The sequence below is a fragment of the Pongo pygmaeus genome, chromosome 17, assembly GCF_028885625.2.
Source record: "Pongo pygmaeus isolate AG05252 chromosome 17, NHGRI_mPonPyg2-v2.0_pri, whole genome shotgun sequence".
NCBI lineage: Eukaryota > Metazoa > Chordata > Mammalia > Primates > Hominidae > Pongo > Pongo pygmaeus.
Window position 1 is genome coordinate 49,581,682 of NC_072390.2, and position 21,302 is coordinate 49,602,983.

General features: G+C 36.8%; 1 protein-coding gene across 4 annotated transcripts in view; it reads left to right on the forward strand.

The window, feature by feature from the left end:
* The window catches only part of MAPRE2 (microtubule associated protein RP/EB family member 2), a 160,859-nt gene that overhangs the window by 113,582 nt on the left and 25,975 nt on the right, over positions 1-21,302 (forward strand). For all 4 annotated transcript variants that reach the window (XM_054461370.2, XM_054461369.2, XM_054461367.2 and 1 more), the window contains 2 exons: positions 2,819-2,964; positions 7,317-7,530. In XM_054461370.2, coding sequence (XP_054317345.1) covers positions 2,819-2,964; positions 7,317-7,530 — 360 coding nt within the window. The remainder of the gene's footprint in view (positions 1-2,818; positions 2,965-7,316; positions 7,531-21,302) is intronic.

The window sequence follows — 21,302 nt, forward strand, 5'->3', positions numbered from 1 at the left end:
AGTTAGTGGTTTAGGTTGAAAATAGTAGTTAATCCTGGCAGGTGTTAAGTAGAAGAATAATCTATAGGAAAAATGTTGGGTAGCTCAGAGTCAATGGAAAGCTGAGCTCAGAAGATGGACAGGAACCAAAGGATGCTAAGGAGCTGGGAACACAGCCTCCCTTGTGTCACAAGAATAGGATGGCACTGTGCTGCTTTTGCTGCTCAGGACGCTAGACCCCACCACTCTGCCACCACAACTGAAGTCTAATGGTCCCTGTGTGTTTATATCATTCCCTCAACTCAGAGACTGAGGCAGGATTCAAACACAGAGCCTAGGTCATGGGCCTGCATCCTTATTGCTATGAGAGAAAGGGATGCCTGGCCACTTTCAGCTTCTGTGGTGGGAGGCAGGGCACTATAGCATCTCCCCAGGTAGTAGGTGTCCAAATCCTGGGGAGCCAAAAATGACAGATTTCCACCAACATTTGGAATGACTAAAATTAGAACCATACTTTATATCATAGACAAAAATAAATTCCACATGGATTCAGAATTTAAATGTAAAACTTGAGACCATACGGAAATATGCATGAATATTTATGTATTCTTGGTTCTAGAAAGTTGATAAGCAAGATATAAAAATAAGAAAGCCATTAAAAATATTGATAGAGCATATTAAATGACTCAGAAAGAGAATTATGGTCTGTTGAGTTTCAGAAAGTTTACATTAAAAATGGGTATAATGTGATTACATTTTTAAAACAGGATCACATTTTTAAGAAAACACACACATACACACACACACACACACACACACACACACACACTCTCCCTTCCAAAGAGGATTAGAATGGCATACACCAGAATATTTCAAGTGGTTATCCCTGGATGATGACACTAAAGATTATTTTTCCTTCCTTCCCTCACTATATGGAAGAGCGTTTTTTTTTTTTTCAAAAGCTGTTATTTCTTTTTAAATCTGAAACATGAGGAATTTGGTTGGTTGGTTTGTAAGAGTATATAGTATCTGGGTCTCCATAGATAAATTTTATGCTAAACTCTACAAAAGCGAAAATAACGTCTAAGACCAGGTAATGAGGCAGTTGTGTTTCAACAATCCCATCCATATAAAAATAATGTTAAAGTGGCAATTGGAATTTGCTCCATCTGGTGGCCCTTCAAAAGAAAGAACTGGATAGTGGGTGATGACTCAAAGAATACCCTCCAGATCATGATGTTTCTCTTACCTCCCCCAGTGTCTTTTTTTTTTTCCTTTGATTTGTTTTATTTTGTCTTCTTTTTAAGAGAACCCATCTGCTTGACTAGGAACTTACTAGTTAGTATTCAGCGTATGTTATCTAAAGGGACGCCAGATGCAGAGACTCTAGAGATATTTGTTATGGCCTATGTTTCATCACTTTACGCTCTTACCTACAAAATAGGAGTTGCCCGAACATTTCATGTTTTAACAACCCTTAGATTCCTGATGTCTTGTTCTCTCTTATCTCAGATTCCTGTCTCAGTAAAGGATGCCTAACCTTTATTTCATATAAGAGACAAAGCAGGTCTTCCTTCCTAAACTGAGTCACCCAAGTAGAAGGACTGGCTCTTCACAGAAGTCTTGGTAGTGTAAAGGATGAGGGGAGGCACTTCATGTTCCAGAAATACTGATCATGAGCACATCATAGAAATAGACCAAGAGATCTGGAGATAGCAAAGAAAGAACGAACCTAAAAATGGTGGCTTGTTCCTATTCTTGCCACTTGGTTTTCTTTCTTGTAAAAGAAAAGGAATCATTCTGGCTTCCAGTTTATTTTCCTAAATGCCATTAGCCTATATTAGTAAGAAGATATGAATCAGTAAACACAGCTTGCCAGAATTTCCCAGTTGTAGTGGTCATGTTCTAAGAGCTCTTCATATATTTTTTTAAAAGTCCCCTTTTTCTATGATCATTTCCCCAGGGGGCTCATTGGACATTTCTGTCATGTTTCTTAGTCATAAAAAACATGACTCTGAACTTCTATAGCTTTCAGTATCCATGTTTTCATACTTCATGTTAATATGGAAACCCTATTGCTCTGGACTGGAATTACATTAGTATTAATTTGGCTTATAACAAAATTTAACAATTAAATTTACCAATTTAATACTTAATGATTAATAAGTAGAAGTAATAGTTAATAAGTATAAGTAATAATAGTTAATAAGTATAAGTAATACTTATAAGTAATGTTTAATACTTAGTAATACTTAATACTTAAATTGGTGTTAATTGGCTTGTAGTTTTCACCTGGGTGGGGGTTTGTAGTTTTCACCTGTGTGGTATTTTGTAAATACCACAGCTATAGATAGAAAACAGCTTGAGCATATGTGTATTTTTTGAGCTACACATTTCATGAGAACTTTTGTAGTCTCTCATGTTTTCCTCTTAACTTTATTTTGATGACTTGGAGCAGGTGGTAGCCAGGTGGAAGAAAATGTATATTTCTTTTCTCTGGTAGAAGCTAGAAAGATCTCCTCTTACCCTGGTTTCCTTGGCTTTATAGTGTGAGGTTCTGTTTGTTGATTGGGGAACCTGGTGATATTCTGATGCGTGCAGTACAATACACAGAGTTTAGGGTTGGGAAGTGGCAGGTGCTGTGTTGTTGAGGTACAGTCCCTTCCCTCTAGCTCCCAGATCCTGTGGACAAGGAGATATAAGTGCATTGGCAAGAAGGATGCACTCTGCTCTGAGTGATGATGGTGCCTGTAAGCACAATCCCCTTCCAGCCTAGCAGTCCTCTACCACATCTGGGTACAGTGAGACTCACTCCAGTACTGTTCTTGTTTCTTTCCAGGAGCGGCCTATTGCCAGTTCATGGACATGCTCTTCCCTGGCTGCATTAGTTTGAAGAAAGTAAAATTTCAAGCAAAGCTGGAACATGAGTATATTCACAATTTTAAACTTCTGCAAGCATCATTTAAGCGAATGAACGTTGATAAGGTAGGAGACTTGTACCTCCAGAAAATGTGTTGTTTTTTCTTAAAATTGTTTTTGTGCATAAATGCAAAAGTCCAGGAGCGTAGCAATGGGATATATCTTGATGTCTCAACAGTAGGCTGGGGTCTGTACCTAGCATAAAGCATTGCCCTAAGTTCTTGTATTTTTATGAGGTTTTCATTTCAGATTTTCTAAACTTGTAGCCAGCAAACTAAAAACTAACAGGGCTCACAAATGTTAAAGTGTTATTAGTTAAATTTAGCATTGCAGATGAGAAACTTTTAATGTTTGCCAGATGCCAGTGTGGTTCTTTGTATTTTGTTCTTTTGGAGAAACATCATGTCATGGCAGAAACAGTATGGTTTTGAATCCCAGCTTCATGACTTGAGCAAGTTATTTAAATTCTGAGTCTCAGTTTACCCATCTGTACAATGGGACTAAAAACCCCTTATTCATGGTTGTGAAGTTGACATGAGAAAACAGTGTCCAGTATAGTGTGTGTGCTCAGATTCTCAATGTCCGTAATTTGCCCTTTTTTTCTCCCATGAATTATACTTTCGTCCTAGAGTGGTACAAATGGCCTGGAGTACTTTTTCTCTCAATAAGGGATTATTGCTAAAACTCAGTCTCTTTCTGCATGTTTACTGCTATTTAAATACATACTTAATCTATATTCCTTATTTAGGATATATCTCTTAGCATGAATGAGCTTGGAAAGAAATGAATTTTGAATAAGGGAAAAGAGATAAACCAGCAGGGGAGAAATGGAAAACTGTTCTTTGCATAAACAAAGGTAATAAATAGGCTATGGAAATGAAAAATAAAATACCAGGTTATAAAAGATAGAGATTAAAGGGAAGTTTGATAAACTATGTATTTTGTAAGCTAAGGCAATTAATGTCTTCTTTGCATTCTTATCAATATATTAAGAAAATCCTGACTTCCATTGTCTTGGAATTTTTATTTCAAAACATACATTCTCTTCAACATCTTAGCCCTTTGGATTATTTCCAACTTTATGTCCTTTGTCATGGTTAATTTCCAATTAGCTCTTTCCATATGTATTTAAAACTAGGGATATATAGGTTCTCCTTACTTTTATAATACCTCTTGTGTCTTTGTCATTCATTTCTCTATACATGCTTCTAGATTAGAAAGAAAAGAAGCACCTTGTCATATGTTTATTGATGGAACTTGTTATACATCAAATTAGTGGGCTCCATATCTCTCTAGAAGTATATACACACAGAATGGATAAGCAGTTGTTAAGAATGTTGAAGAAAAAAATTACTGCAGTGGAAGGAGACTGGCCATGATGGCCTTCGTTAGCCTTTCTAGCTTTAGTATGCAGTGATTTGATCCAAAAGTACGGTGAGAGACAGCATTAAGTACCCTCATTCATGTGTGTCATAGCCTGATGGCACGATGGAAAGTTGTATGCTTTTGCTTGCCACCTAGGATTTTGAACTTTTGCCCTGAAGCTTTCATGTTGATAGGGAATGCAAAATTAAGTCAACAGAAGTAAATGCCTTCTTTTAACAGCTAATGTACCACCAGTGTCTAAAACTATTTACAAATTTTCATGTCTGGCAATAGACAAAATATAGTAGTTTGTTAGTTAAAAGCTTTTTATGCTCTAAAAAGCCTTTAAAAAGTTGATTTCTAACAATCAATATCAGCATAAACAAAAATTTTAAACTCAGAAGACATAAAATTGATTAAATAATACAATTAAAAGTCAATTGAGGCTGAGTGCAGTGGCTCACACCTGTAATCCCAACACTTTGGGAGGCCAAGGTGGGAGGATCACTTGAGGCCAGGAGTTCCAGACCAGCCTGGTCAACATTGTGAGACCCCATCTCTACAAAATTTTTTTTTAATTGCCAGGTGCAGTGGCACATACCTGTAGGCTCAGCTACTTGGGAGGCTGAGGCAGGAGGATCTCTTGAGCCTAGGAGTTAGAGGCTGCAGTGAGGTATGGTCGTACCACTGCACTCCAGCCTGGGCAACAGAGTGACACTCTGTCTCTGAAATAAAAAATAAAAATTTTAAAGCAATTGAGTTTACATGTGGCAGGAATTCTTCCTTGTAAGCAGACTTCACTGAAGTTTGGGGGAAGTGAGAGAAGAGCAACATATCACCACCAAAGTCTATTACCCAAAGAATCTTCATGAAAACTATGGTATCTTCCAAAAGATTCTCTTCTCTTTTTTTGCTCTGTACTTGGTTTAGTTTCTATTTTAGCTGCATAAAAAACATTTGTGCAAAATTTATTGCTAATTATTTAGTTTAATGCATGTTTCAGTTGCTTTTTTCTTCCAAGTTTTCATTGATATGTAAGGTCTTTCTACATTTTCTAAAGTGGTCTTATTGATACATTTTAGGATATCAATGATGTATAGCTCCCATAGTGGCAAAGCCTTGTTCAAAGTTTAATTTCTATAGCTTCCATTCATATTGTCACATAGCAAAGCTGTGAGCTGTGTGCTTGTCTGAATCACATGCTCACACACTCACACACATTCACACACTCACACACACAATCTGACTCACACTCTAGCTTTGTAACTATCTTGTGATTCACATTCAGCTAGTATTCCCACCCGAAGATGTAAAAGGTAAGAATCCAGTGATAATATAATTCACATAGCTAGATATCTTTCCATTTTCTTTAAAAAAACAGCGAATTACACCAGTCAGAATGGCTATTACTAAAAAGTCAAAAAATAACAGATGCTGGTGAGGTTATAGAGAAAAGGGAATGCTTATACACCATTGGTAGGAGTGTAAATTAGTTCATTGTGGAAAGCAATGTGGCGATTCCTCAAATAACTAAAAACAACTACCATTCGACCCAGCAATCCCATTGTTGGGTATATACCCAAAAGAATAGAAATCGTTCTACCTTAAAGACATATGCATGTGAATGTTCATTGCAGCACTATTCACAACAGCAAAGACATGGAATCAACCTAAATGCCCATCAATGACAAATTGGATAAAGAAAATGTGACACATATACACCATGGAATACTATGAAGCCATAAAAAGTATCTATTTTATTGATTTAAATCTTATTCATCCCCACTCTCTAGTAACTATAATCTTTATATGAGTTTATCTCAACACAACTGGGCTACATATTACAAAGAAATTTAGAAAGTTTATCGGCCAGGCACAGTGGCTCACACCTGTAATCCCAGCACTTTGGGAGGCCGAGGCGGGTGGATCACCTGAGGTCAGGAGTTCAAGTCCAGTCTGGCCAACATGTGAAACCCCGTCTCTACTAATAAACAAAAATTAGCCAGGCATGGTGGTGCATGCCTGTAATCCCAGCTACTCGGGAGGCTGAAGCAGGAGAATTGCTTGAACCCAGGAGGCAGAGGTTGCAGTGAGCCGAGATCGTGCCATTGCACTCAATCCTGGGCGACAAGAGTGAAACTCTGTCTCAAAAATAAATAAAATAAAAATAAAAAGCTTATCAGTCTTGAAATAGCACAACATCTCAGGCCTCTGTTTTTCCAGAGAGATGTTTTGATGATAAATGTACTATGAGTGGGACCAGCCCCTCTTGACAACTAAGGATATTCCTATTGTCTGGCTTGTTCAGAAGTACCAAATATTCCAAGAAAACCAATAATGATGTTTTGATTTAGTTCTTTTTTTTATTTTTAATTTTTGTGTGTACATAGTAGGTGTGTATATTTATGGGGTACCTGAGGCATTTTGATACAGGCATGCAATATGAAAGAAGCACATCATGGAGAATCGGTTATCCATTCCCTCAAGCATTTATCCTTTGAGTTACAAACAATCCAAGTATACTCCTTAAGTTATTTTAAAATGTACAATTAAGTTATTATTGACTATAATCACCCTGTTGCGCTATCAAATAGTAGGTTTTATTCATTCTTTCTAACTTTTTTGTACCCAATCACCATCCCCAACTCCCCCTTTCCAGCCACTAGTAACGGTCCTTCTACTCTCCATGCCTATGAATTCACTTGTTTTGATTTTTAGATCCCACAAATAAGTGAAAATGTGTGATGTTTGTATTTCCGTGCCTGGCTTATTTCACTTAGCATAATGATCTCCAGCTTCATCCATGTTGTTGCAAATGACTGTGACTCATTCTTTTTATGGCTGAATAGTACTCTATTGTGTATATGTACCACATTTTCTTTATCCACTCATCTGTTGATGGACACTTAAGTTGCTTCCAAATCTTAGCTATTATAAACGGTGCTGCCACAAACTTACAAGTGCAGATATCTTTTTGAGATACTGATTTCCTTCCTTTTGGGTATATACCCAAACATGAGGTTTGTAACTCACATAGTGATTTTTTATTGCAGGTAATTCCAGTGGAGAAGCTAGTGAAAGGACGTTTCCAGGACAACCTGGATTTTATTCAATGGTTTAAGAAATTCTATGATGCTAACTACGATGGGAAGGAGTATGATCCTGTAGAGGCACGACAAGGGCAAGATGCAATTCCTCCTCCTGACCCTGGTGAACAGATCTTCAACCTGCCAAAAAAGTCTCACCATGCAAACTCCCCCACAGCAGGTATTGTCACAATGAGATTGCGGGAGTTGCTTTCATCTTAGAGAATGGCTCAGACCCTTCTGTGCTTTACCGTGTGTTTCTGATTGATTCTTCTCAGCAGTCAATATTTTAATGCCTTCGGATGGTTTCTACTATTGTCTGTTTCACCACATTTATCTTCCTGTGACCCATTTGTCATTAGTCTAACCATCTTCGTTTAAACTATTAAAAAGGCAGAGCTATTTGCATTGTATCACTGAAGCTGGTAGTGAAAATAATGCTCCCAGGATAGATTTCTTTTTCCTTTTAGTTTTTCGAGAAATTTCAAGTAGCCTGTTTAGATTTTGACTGAAGTATTTTTACTGCTTAATTGCTGGCAGTACAGACCAGCATATGTACTGAACTCTGTTGTTAAATATGGATCATCATCTCTAACCCTTCAAAGGAAATTCATGAACTGTACATCCTACCTCCTCTGTAGGCAGTGGCAATTTTTATGCAGTAACATTCAGCAATACCCTATTTATCCAGCTGTGTCCAAAAGTGAAGTCGTTGAGGAAAAATATCTGGAACATTAAAACTTTTAAAACTTCTGTGGATAAAAAAAAAAACACTTTCTAAAATATATTATAAACATCCTTGCCATAAACAGCAGACTTTACCAAGCAGAATGTATTCTTATAAAATTGGGTCATTATTAGAAACACAGTTGGGTACTGCACAATTAAGCATGAAATCATCCAAAATCATGTTTCCATCTCAGTTGTGGAACCCAGTGTTCAAACTTGTTAAATCAGTAATTAATTTTGTAAATAAAACAAATTTCTTATTTATGCTCAAACTACAATCAGAATGAAGTAGAAATGGTTAACAGGACCACGTAGGTGGTAATAGCTTTGAAATCACAGTTTTGCTTACTGTTAAACAGCATTTTTATCATCTTATTTCTGGATTTATGGCTTTATTCCAGGTAGACTGAAACCATTGGAAAACTGGCATTACTTTTTGAAATTTTTTTAATATTTAAAAATAAATATTTTAAAAATATTTTTAAGGATAACATGAATACTCATACTCACTAGTATGAATTAGATGAATTCTTCATCTGCCTTAAAATAGTACTCATGTAGATGAAGAGGAATGAACAACTCTGGGAGAGTTGTTAGGAGGCAAAATAGACTGGATGTTGGTAATGGCTGAATACTGGGATAAAAGAGAAGATGTTAAACATGACTTCTTGTACAACTGGAAGGATTTGGGGTTTTGTTCAAGAAGTGCTGAAAGAGAATCAGATTTGGGAAGAAATCTTGAGTTTGTTTTGAACATACTAAGCTTGAGATTCTTTTGTGACGTTTAAGAGAAGATCTACATAGGCAATTTTTGTGTTGGGGGTGGTGCACATGTGTGTCTGGAGCTCAAAGGAGTTATAGGCTAAAGATAAACATTTGTGATTCTTCCATATATTGATGTAATGGAAGCTGGAAGCAAATACTGAGTGATAAAGGGTAGAGTGTCTTGAGAAACTTGGACATTTACTGGTTGAGTAGAAGAGGAAGGGCTTGCATAGGAAGCAGGGAAGGTGCCAGAAAGAATGAAGAAAACTAGGAAGTGATGTGTCAGAGAAGCAGAAGGTAGGGAGCATAATGGTCAACAATGTCTACATCTGCTGAGAAGTCAAGTTAAATGAGGCCTGAAAGAGTTCATTAGATTTCTCAACTTGAATGATTTCTCCATTCAGTAGAATGGTAGAGCCAGGAAAAAGTTGGAGGAAGGAAATTGAGACAGTGGAAAGATCCAACTTTGGAGCCATAATGGGTGAGCCTATATAGAATAAAGAAAACTAAGCACAGGTCTTTGGAAATACATACATTTAAGGGGGAGGAGGAAGAAGAGGAAGCTGCAAAAAAGATGAACATCAGGAAGAAAACCAGGAGAGCTCAGCATTGGAGAACAAAAACAGTAGGAAATTTGTAGAAAGAGGGGTCACCAACAGTGCCAAATATTAATTGTGGCAGCATCAAATAGGATGAAGCCTGAAAAATAGGCCAAAGTCTGACTCTTAGGAGGTGATTAATAGTCCCTCAGAGAATTGGTCCATTAAAATACTGAGGGCATAGGCCTAGATTGGAGCAATTTAACGAGGGCTTGTGGAAATGGAGGCAGTAAGAGTAGATTCAACCTTTAACAAAGTGTCAGGAAAAAAATGGAGGAAAATAAAAACATTTGGTTTGTGTAGGGAAAAGAGTGATGTAGCTTCAGGAGATAAGATTGGAAGGAAGATGGTATTCTTTTTCAACTGTTCTTGTTTGCTTTTAGGATAAGGCAATATAAGCAGATTTGTAAGATGGGAGACATGTCTGTGGAGAAGGAATCATGGAACATAGAAAAAGAGGGGAAACTGGAGTATGACGCTAAAGCTGAAGGGAAAAGATGAGATGTCAAGGGCATAGATAAAGGGTTAGAAAGGAAAAGAGAGGATATTTATTTTCTTGGAGCCAAAGCAATAGGAGAGGCTGGGTAAAAATTAAGCCACAAAGAGTTTGGGAAGCAAACATTGATGGCAGTTCAAATAGGCCTTCAACTTTTGTCAGCAATTTTCATCAGTCTAGGAGCTGGGGTGAAGAAAAGGAGGATGTTGTGCACTCTCCAAAGTCTGGGATTCAGGAGGTATGTGGGGTGGGAGGACAAAAAGGTAAGAAAATCAAGGGTGTCTGATATTTCTCATCTTAATGTCATTTTCTACAGCTGTGAATGATGGATAGCTTGGACTCAAAACTCAACTGCCATTTTTTCAAGTTTTCGATAGTGAGATTGGACAGAAATCAGAATATTTTCTTCCACAATCATAACCTGTCCTTAATTTTTTTCCCATTGGTACCAGTATTCCTCCACCCCCAAATAGCACTGTTACTATGCTACCTTAGCCTCGTTTTCTAGGAATTCCCTCATCTGTCTTTCACAAAAGCTGCAGATAAACGTGTGCCATTTTGATAGAATGTCCATGAACCTGAAAGAGAAATACATATTTTCTAGAGCTTAACCTCTTGGGTGACAATGCTCTGGAAACCCATTAAAGTCAACAGATAATAAATTTTATTTTTAATGTTCTGGAAGGCAGTAATTTCCTGAGACTATGTTCCTGATACCTTGACCATGTTTACGTTATTGGTCTTAATCAGGGAGAAATGATATTTTCAGAAGTCAAACAGCCATTCCCTTTTTAATAAAATATGTTCTGATTTTTGGGCATTGTGGGGTAGTAAAACTATACTGGGGGTGTATCACATATAGAGTGTTATTATTAAAAGCCATGATAGGAGAAAGGCTCCTATAAATGCATTAAGACCTCATTTTTTCTAGAAGTCATATATCCAGTTATTGGGAATACAGCCAAGATAATATAAGCCAAAATGTCTTCTAAGAGTCAGAATAGGTGCTATAAAATGTATGCACTTTAGTCTTCATTCATGAGAGTTTCTGAGGTACTTACCCAGAGTGTGTTTGCTCTTTCTTAATTTAGACATAATTGTAATAAAGATGGGGATGTGGTTTCTTAGCACATAGTTCATTAGGGCAAGGAATATACAGGTATCAATAGAAAGTACAAACCTCAGTTAAAAAAAAAAAAACTTAACAAAACCGTACTAAAGAGCCTCATAGTATCTTGGGATCTTTATTACAAAATCAAATCATTCCATTGCCTCTCAGTAGTCTTTAGTATATGTATGACACCAGCAGGCAGTCATCAATACTCTCATAGGTCCCTTACATTTCTTAGAATTGTCATAATTCTCTGTAATATTGACCCTGATTTATTTCCCTCATGAACTCTATTTTTACATTATCTAAACTGGCGCCCCTGCTTCTGGGAGTCACTCAAAGCCGTTCTCTTTATACACAGTCTGTTTTTGTTCATCTGAAATTTAGAGCAAATGAAAGGTGATGGTCAGCAGTCTGGAAAATTCACATATCTGTATCACATTTATCTCACAGTGTTACGAGGTCACTAACATATAGCAGTAATTTTGTTCCCACCTCTAAGCCTTGGTCATTTCTTAATTATCTGCATTAGTGGACATAAGCAGTGCTGGTATCATTAAAAACAGGTGATAGTCCTTAATTTTTTTTTATTTTGAGTTTGGAATACTTCATTTATTTTTTTAGTGGACTTATCTGTCTCCCAAAATTTCCTTAGGCCAATATTAAAATTAGCTTGCATGTCCTAACTATTATACAGTAAGAGCAGTAAGTGGCAGCTCCCAAACATTTTGTATGACAGAGGGACCAGATTAGAGTGGAAAAAGTGATCCTGGAGTAGATTGTCACCATGAAAGGGCTCAGTCTACATTAGCAAGAAAAAAAAAATTGTGCTTTTACATTGTACAGACTACTTATATAAGCATGCACCAGAGATTGCTTATGTATGAAATAGATATATTCTAAATACTTGGTGCATCCTGTTTTTGTAAGAACATGCTAGATTTTTCAACCATTTTGATACAGATAAAAGCTTTTCTTTATGATTGAGAGAAGCCTTAGAATAGTTTGGCTGTGGCTTCTCTGTGTGTCGTTGGGGACTTTACTGTAACAACCTTACTGTATAAGCAGAGGCTATCACCTAAGGGTAAATGGCTGCTTGGTAAGTTTTATTGTCTACTTTCTGAGGAGTTGCATCTTGAATTGGTTTTAATCTACCAACCAGGGGCATGTATTAAAATACACATTTTCACAATGATAGATATATAAGTACATGCTTCATTGTGAATCATGATGTTTGTAAATTTATTGCTATGAGCCATATCTGCACCTGAAGATAGCTGTTGGTGGGGATTGCTTTTTATGTGTGAACACTTACTAAACATAAAAGGAAATTCAAAGTTATGTAGTTACTATAGCAACGACAGCTAAGACACATTGCAGATTCACATACATTCATGTATTTAAATCAAACGCCCATATATAAATATAGTGTGATAGATTTAGAGTTGCTATGGAAATTGAGTTTGAGCTTTCTGCTTTCCTTAGGGACTTCAGTGTTTTAGCCTTAAAATCAGATTAATAGGAATGCTAGAAAAGTGGTTTCAAAAGGAAGCAACCTAAGTAGAATAGAATAAAGTATTTGAACAATCATAATTAAATCCCTAAATGTAGATTTGAATAAATCCTAAAGTGTTTTTCAAGAACATTGTTGAATATTTGAATATTCTCACTCAACAATTACCTTTAATGTTGGGTTTTCTACGGCTGTTTGTATGACTGTAAAATGTAATCATGTTTATTCATTTGTTTAGCAATGTATGAGCATTTGTTGAGCACCTGTCATCTTAAGTACTCATCACCTCTCACCTTCTTTTGGGAAATAAGAATTGCTTTACTTTGTTGGGTTTTTTGTTTGTTTGCTTTGCTTTTTACGAGAAGTAGTAAAAAATAGCAGTAAGGAGTGGTTTTTATCCTTGTTCTGATCTTGGCTTTGTGGCCCAGAATATAGTCTTTTTTGGTCAACGGACCACATGCACTTGAAAAGAATGTGTATTCTGCAGTAATTGGTTGTATAGTGTTTTAGAAATATCAATTAGATCAAGGTGTTTGATGGTATTATTCGGATCTTCTGTGTGCATTTTTTCACTCACCTAATACCAGCGTCAGAGTAAACAGATCTGTATTTTATGGATTTTTTTGTTGTCCAGTTCTAACATTTGCTGCAGAGTCTGTTGAATTTTCCTGCATTGATCATGGAATTGTCCATTTTTCCCTTTACTTCTCTCCATTTTTGTTTCTTGTATTTTAGTGCTCTATTACTAGATGTATATGTATTTACGAGTGTTAAGTCATCCTGTTGAATTGACCTTTTTTGTCTTTTTTTCTTCTAAAAAAAAAAAAAGGGATATATGTGCAGAACGTACAGGTTTGTTACATAGGTATATGTGTGCCATGATGGTTTGCTGCACCTATTAACCAGTCCTCTAAGTTCCCTCCCCTCACCCACAACACCCAAACAGGCCCCAGTGTATGATGTTCCCCTCCCTGTGTCCATGTGTTCTCATTTTTACCTCCCACTTTGAGTGAGAACATACAGTGTTTGGTTTTCTGTTCCTGTGTTAGTTCGCTGAGGAAGATGGCTTCCATCTTTATCCACATCCCTGCAAAGGACATGATCTCATTCCTTTTTATGGCTGCGTAGTGTTCCATGATATATATGTACCACATTTTCTTTATCCAGTCTGTCATTGATGGGCATTTGGGTTGGTTCCATGTCTTTGCTATTGTAAATAGTGCTGCAATAAACATATGTGTGCATGTGTCTTTATAGTAGAGTGATTTATATTCCTTTGGGTATATACTCAGTAATGGGATTGCTGGGTCAAATGGTATTTCTGATTCTAGATCCTTCAGGAATCATCATACTGTCCTCCACAATGGTTAAGTAATTTACATTCCCACCAACAGTGTAAAAACATTCCTATTTCTCCACAGCCTCGCCAGCATCTATTGTTTCCTGACTTCTTAATAATCACTATTCTGACTGGTGTGAGATGGCATCTCATTGTGGTTTTGATTTGCATTTCTCTAATGATCAGTGATGTTGAGCTTTTTTTTTTTCATATGTTTGTTGGCTGCGTAAATGTCTTCTTTTGAGAAGTATCTGTTCATATTCTTTGCCCACTTTCTAATGGGGTTTTTTTTTTTCTTGTAAATATGTTTAAGTTCCTTGTAAATTCTGAATATTAGACCTTTGTCAGATGGGTAGATTGCAAAAATGTTCTCCCATTCTGTAGGTTGCCTGTTCACTCTGATGATAGTTCCTTTTACTCTGCAGAAGCTCTTTAGTTTAATTAGATCCCTTTTATCAATTTTGGCTTTTGTTGCATTGTTTTTGGCGTTTTTGTCATGTAGTCTTTGCCCATGCCTATGTCCTGTATGGTATTGCCTAGGTTTTCTTCTAGGGTTTGGGTTTTACGTTTAAGTCTTTAATCCATCTTGAGTTAATTTTTGTATAAGGTGTAAGGAAGGGGTTCAGTTTCAGTTTTCTGCATATGGCTTGCCAGTTTTCCCAGTACCATTTACTGAATAGGAGATCCTTTCCCCATTGCTTGTTTTTGTCAGGTTTGTCAAAGATCAGATAGTTGTAGATGTGTGGTGTTATTTCTGAGGTCTGCTCCATTGGTCTATATGTCTGTTTTGGTACCAGTACCATGTTGTTTTGGTTACTGCAGCCTTGTAGTATAGTTTGAAGTCAGGTAGTGTGATGCCTCCAGCATTGTTCTTTTTGCCTAGAACTATCTTGGCTATACAGGGTCTTCAATTCCATATGAAATTTAAAATAGTTTTTTACTAATTCTGTGAAGAATGTCAATGGTAGTTTGATGGAAATAGCTTTGAATCTATAAGTTATTTTGGGCAGTATGGCCTTTTTATTGTATGAAGTGTTCCTCTTTGATAATATTCTTTGTCTTGAAATCTATTTTATCTGACATTAATCTAGCTACTCCAGCTTTTATATGCTTACTGTTGCATGGCATCATCTTTCTCCATGATAAGTTAAATTTATACCTGTCTTTGTCTTTATAAAGTGTGACAGCATGTAGTCACGTCTTGCTTTTTTATTCATTCTGATAATCTTTACTGTTTAATTGGAGTGTCCAGCCCATTTACATTTCATATAATTATGTAATTATTGCTTTGGTTGGATTTAGATCTACCGCATTATCATTTGTTTTCTGTTTGTCCCCTCTGTTTCTTGTTTTGTTGTTTCTCCCTTCGTGTCATCTTCTGGATTTTTAAAGTATTTTTTAGAATTCTATTTTAATTTACTTACCGCCTTTTAAACTACACCTCTTTGCACTAATTTTTTAGGGGTTGCTCTAAGGATTACAATATATATTCTTGTTTTTTCACACTGTCCTTTAAATTAATACTGTACACCTTTATGTAAAATGTGGAAACCTTGCAGCCACCCCTCCCCTTTGTTCTTTGTTATAGTTGTCATATGTATTACATTTACATACATTATGAACCTCACAAGATAATGTTATAACTTTTGCTTTAAACCTACACTGTCTAATACACGTTGGCTTTTGAACATTTGAAATGTGCTTATTCATCATTAAAATGTGCTGTGCGTATAAAATGCATGCTGAATTTAGAAGACTTAATATGAGAAACAGAATGTAAAACATCTAATAATTTTTGTATTGATTACATGTAGAAATTATATTTCATATATGTTGTATATATTTTGTATATGTTAAAATCAGTGGAGTTTTTTTACCTTTTTGATGCAGCTACTAGAAAACTTATGTGGTTCACATATTTCTATTAGACGGTTATGCTTTAAACAGTCATATCTATTGTAAAGAAATTACAGGAAAAGTTGTTTGTTTCATATTTTTACTATTTTCGATGTTCTTCATTTCTGAACACCCAAGTTCCCTAGCGGTTTCATTTCTCTTTAGCCTGAAGGACTTTCGTTAACGATTTCTTATACTGCAGGTCCAGTGGCAAAAATTATTTTAGATTGTCTTTTTCTGTAAATGTCTTTATTTTACCTTCATTCTTAAAGAATATTTTCACTTGATAAAGGATTCAAGCTGGGTTTTGTTTTTCCTTTTGTTTTATTTTTTGCCTGTAAGCACTTTAAAGATGTTATTCCACTGCATGTGGCCTCCAAAGATAAGAAGTGCATACTCATTCTACCCTGTATGTAATACATAGTTTTTCTCTGAGTGCAGTCAAAATTTTCTCCTTATCTTTGGTTTTGAGTAGTGTGACTATGATGTGCCTAATTATGGTTCTGTTTGAATTTATCTTGTTTCGGAGTTCATTATGCTTCCTGAATCTGTGAATTTATGTCTTTGGGAAGATTCCAAGCATTATTTTTTCAAATATTTTTTTCAGCTCCATTCTTTCTCCTATCCTTCTGGGACTTCATTTGTCCATATGTTAGAGCTTTTGAAATTATAGCACAAGTCCCTGAGGCACAGTTGATTTTCTTCCCAGTACTTATTTTCTCTCTTCTTTAGATTAGATGGTTTCTGTTGATGTAAATTCAAGTTTACCCTCTCTTTCCTCTGTCATCTTCATTCTACTGTTGTAGAAGTCTTCATTTTTAAATTTCAGCTATTGTATTTTTCTGTTTACTTTTTTTTCTTTCTCTGCTGGGTTTGCCTACCTTTTCATTCATTATGAACATATTTCCTTTACTTCACTAAACATGCTTATGGTAGCTGCTTTGAAAGTTTTTGTCTGCTAATTCCATTATTCTGGCCATCTCACAGTTGACATCTGTTGATTTTATTTTTCTTTGAGAATATGTCACATTTTCCTGGCTCTTTATATGTCAAATAATTTTGGGTTATGTCTTAGTTATTGTGAATTTTAGTGCTCTGTAGACTGGATTTTGTTATATTGCTGCAAAGAGGGTTGATGCTTGTGAGTTAACGGCACTTAACTCAATTAGAGTCCAAGGGAAAAATACTCAGGAAGTTAACTCCCATTCAAGGGGATCTTTAAGGGGATCTAACCTTGGCCTCAGGCCTGTGCCTTTATGCAAGACTTCTTTTTCCTTATTATCGCAAAGTTGCGCTAAATCTTCATTTACCTTTTGAGAAGCTCCTTAATTTAACCACAAATGTTGGTCTTTCCCTAAAGCCATTATTTACTCTAAGAAATTCACTTTAGGACAGTCTATGAAGGCATTTGACTTCCCGGAGCCCTGTAGGGTGGGCACAGGTACTCTTCTTGTCCCTTGATGGTCTCGCCATCAAGATGAGTCATGCCTGTTTATTCTTACAATTTTCCAGTGGATGCCTGCTTGATACTGCTATTTTACAGTCCCCAGTCACTTATCCACATACCATCCTACCCAAGTACCTTACATGTGTCTTTAAGGATCAAATATTAATTTTAGAAATCATGTAATAATACAAGGAAAAGATGCATTTTTCTTACTAGCCCCATAATTAGCAAGACTTCTCTTCAAATAGATGTTAGTAATTCTCATTATTATGTAGAACACTGTTTCTTTCTTTCTTTCCTTCCTTTTTTTTTTTTTTTTTTATGGACTGAGTTTCACTCTTATTGCCCAGGCTGGAGTGCAATGGTGCAACCTCCGCCTCCTGGGTTCAATCAAGCAATTCTGCTGTCTCAGCCTCCCGAGTAGCTGGGATTACAGGCATATGCCACCATGCTTGGCTAATTTTGTATTTTTAGTAGAGATGGGGTTTCTCCATGTTGGTCAGGCTGGTTTTGAACTCTCAACCTCAGGTGATCCACGCGCCTCAGCCTCCCAAAGTGCTGGGATTACAGGCGTGAGCCACCATGCCCAGCAGAACATTGTTTCTTTTACCCAACCCCTACCCCATATTAGCATTGCATCCTTTTGACCTGTTCATATTAAGAAACTATCCCATTGCTAAGCTGCATACCATTTAATGCCTACTCCCTTAGCTACATCAAGACTTGGAGCAAATAGAAAGAAATATTCTAACGGCCCAACTAATTAAATTATTGTAGGAGATCCTCTACTCCCTGGAAGAAGAGAGGTAGCAGTGGTTTTGTTCTTCTGGTTACATATGTAAGATGTATAAAAGACACTGCTAGACTTTTCTCCTCAAAGAATAACTGAAACTGCATTTCCCTACATTTTAGTCTGTTCAGGCTTCTATAACAAAATGCCATAAACTAGGTAGCTTTGTATAAACAACAGAAATGTATTTCTCACAGTTCTGGGGACTGGGAAGTCCAAGACCAAGGCACCAGCAGATTCAGTGTCTGGTGAGAACTTGGTCCACATACATGGTGCCTTCTCATTGTTTCCTCAGATGGCAGAAGAGGCAAGCCCCCTTAGGCCTGTTTTATAAGGGCATTGATCTCATTCATGAGGGATCTGCCCTCACAACCTAATTACCTCCCAAAGGCCCCACCTCTTAATACTACTTTGTTGGGGATTAGGTTTCAACGTATAGATCTGGGGGGGAGCACAAACATTCAGACCATAGCACCTACCTCTTATGATGATAAAAACTCCAGCATAAAATATGAGCAGTGCTCTGCCTTGCCAGGACACTGAATATTTCTGAGTTTAAAATATTGAGCAGAGAGAAGAGCAGAAAATTATGAAGAATTCTGGAGTTTCAAATAGGAATCTCCTGGCAGTGTCTGTAGAAAAGCTCAAGGGCTTCTTCCTAGGAAGAGCTATACATTTTTCATTGCCATCCTAATTTCTTTGCTTACTGAGGTAGCATTTTTGACAGATGATTTACTAATTCACTTTGCAATTTTTAATTATTTTGGCTTTCTGGGTCAAAGTATGTACACTGTTTTGTTTTGTTTTGTTTTGTTTTTTAAACTAGAGTGTTTTAAAGCTTAGAGATCAAAACCTACAGAATGTTGTGATACTATTACTTTGTAATTCAGAATCTGAATCTTAATATGAATAGAATTTTTCATGAAAGTTAAGGAAAATGAAAACAGTTAAAATGTAGAAGGAAGGCCAGGCACATGCCTGTAGTCCCAGCTCTTTGGAAGGCCAAGATGAGAGGATTGCTTCAGCTCAGGAGTTTGAGAACAGCCTGGGCAACATGGCAAAACCCCATCTTTACAAAAAATACAAAAATTAGCCAAGCATGGTGGCACACACCTGTAGTCCCAGCTACTCAGGAGGCTGAGGTGGGAGGATCACTTGAGCCTGGGGTTCAAGGCTGCAATGAGCCATGTTCATGCCACTACACTCCAACCTGAGCAACAAAGTGGAACCCTGTCCCAAAAAAATAAAATATAGAAGGAGTCATCAGTAATATTAGCAAATATTTATTGAGCACATATTAAGTGTCAGCTATTATCCTAAGAACTTAATATGTATTCAGCGATTCTAAAAGACAGATCATATTATTACCCTCCACTTTAAAGTTGAGGAAACTGAGGCACGGAGAGGTTTAGTAACTTGCCAGGGTCACACACTAGAAGGAGAGGACTTAAGATTTAAGGCCTGACTCTTTGATTCCAGAATCCATGCTCTTTCATCATTATATTATATTGCGTCTCTCCTGTGTCATGGATGTGGTCTTGTTTTCTCCTCTTACCTCCTCCCCACACTATACTGAACCACAGTAAATTTCACAACCAAATTCAAATTACATGGTGTATGGAGGATATAAAAAGCTCTGCAATGTTGCTTAGGCTTGAGACAACAGAACACATGCTGTTCTATTGCGATGACATTTATTTTTTTTATCGTGTTTTTTCAAAAGTTCAAAAACATTTCCTTTCATCCTTACAGTAGGTTCTAGGGTGAGAGAGAGTTACTATACTGTAGAGTTACTGTCTACATTTATAGATGCAGGAAATGTTAAAACCATTTGTTCCAGGCCTCTTATTAGCTCAAAAGCAGAAGTGTATAGAAAGCCAAGAATATTGAGCCCTAGATTAGTAGAATTACTAATCTCTGATTTCTTAATCCTTCAAGTCAATTAGCTCTCTGTGTGAATGGTCTGGGTGATTTGAAAGTGAAGAACAGATGCGATTGGCATGTATTTGGACACACAGAGTCTGTTCCTTCGCACAGAGCTCTGCAGAGGAGGGCGAGGGTCTCCATTGTTGTCCTCCCTGCACTGGAAGGCAGACCATCCTAGCCCTTTTTAAAACAGCATTGGGTCATTAATCTTATATAGCTGTTCCTGATATGTGTTGAAATATTAATTCTATAACTAAACCCCATGTGCTTATCTGATGGATCATTCCTTTTCTCTCCATAGGAATAATATCAGATTTTACTTCTCAGCCTAGCTGTAAACCTCGCCAGGCCACACAAGACAGTGACTTAGCATTCATTCTTAGTTTCCACAGCAGCATATCATAGATTGTCTGTGAACCTATTTTTCTTTATTATTGATACTTTTTTGTTGTTACTTAGTATATTGGGCAGGAATAGAAAACAGCTTTGACTTACAGAATTTTCTAGAATCCCTTTGAATTGGGTGAACTACACTATAACTCAACTCTGTCTTGTTCAATCATTGTTCCCCCTTGCCTGCCTGTAGAAGGTCCTCATATAATTATTGAGTTGATGAGTTTAAGTTGAATCATTGCAGCATTCATCTGGATCAAGGAAGATGTAGTACTCAGTCAACACATGGCGGTTTTTGAAGGGCTCTCCAGTCATTTCCATCACCTGAGAAGTCCCTTACACTGTAACTTAGAAAGTATGCTAGCACACTACACAGTAGCTCAGAAAATGTTTCCTTTTGAAATTTTATTTCAATAGTTTTTGGGGTACAGATGGTTTTTGGTTATATGGGTAAGTCGTTTTATGGAGATTTCTGAGATTTTAGTGCACCCATCACCTGAGCAGTATACACTGTACCCAATATGTGGTCTTTTATCCCACACTCAGCCCCCAACCTTCCCCACCCCCAAGTCCCCAAAGTCTATCATATCACTCTTATGCCTTTGCATCCTCATAGCTTAGCTCCCACTTAGAAATGAGAATATGCACTATTTGATTTTTCATTCCTGAGTTATTTCACTTAGAATAATGGCCTCCAGCTCCATCCAAGTTGCTGCAAAATATATTATTTCATTCCTTTTTATGGCTGAGTAGTATTCCATGATGTATATATACCACATTCTCTTTATCCACTCATTGGTTGATGGGCACTTAGGTTGGTTCCATATCTTTGCTATTGTGAATTGTGCTGCTATAAACGTGTGTGCATGTGTCTTTTTCATATAATTACTTCTAGAAAATGTTTCTTACCAGTTCCTACTTTTTGGATTCCTTGCTCTTTTTGTGAAAG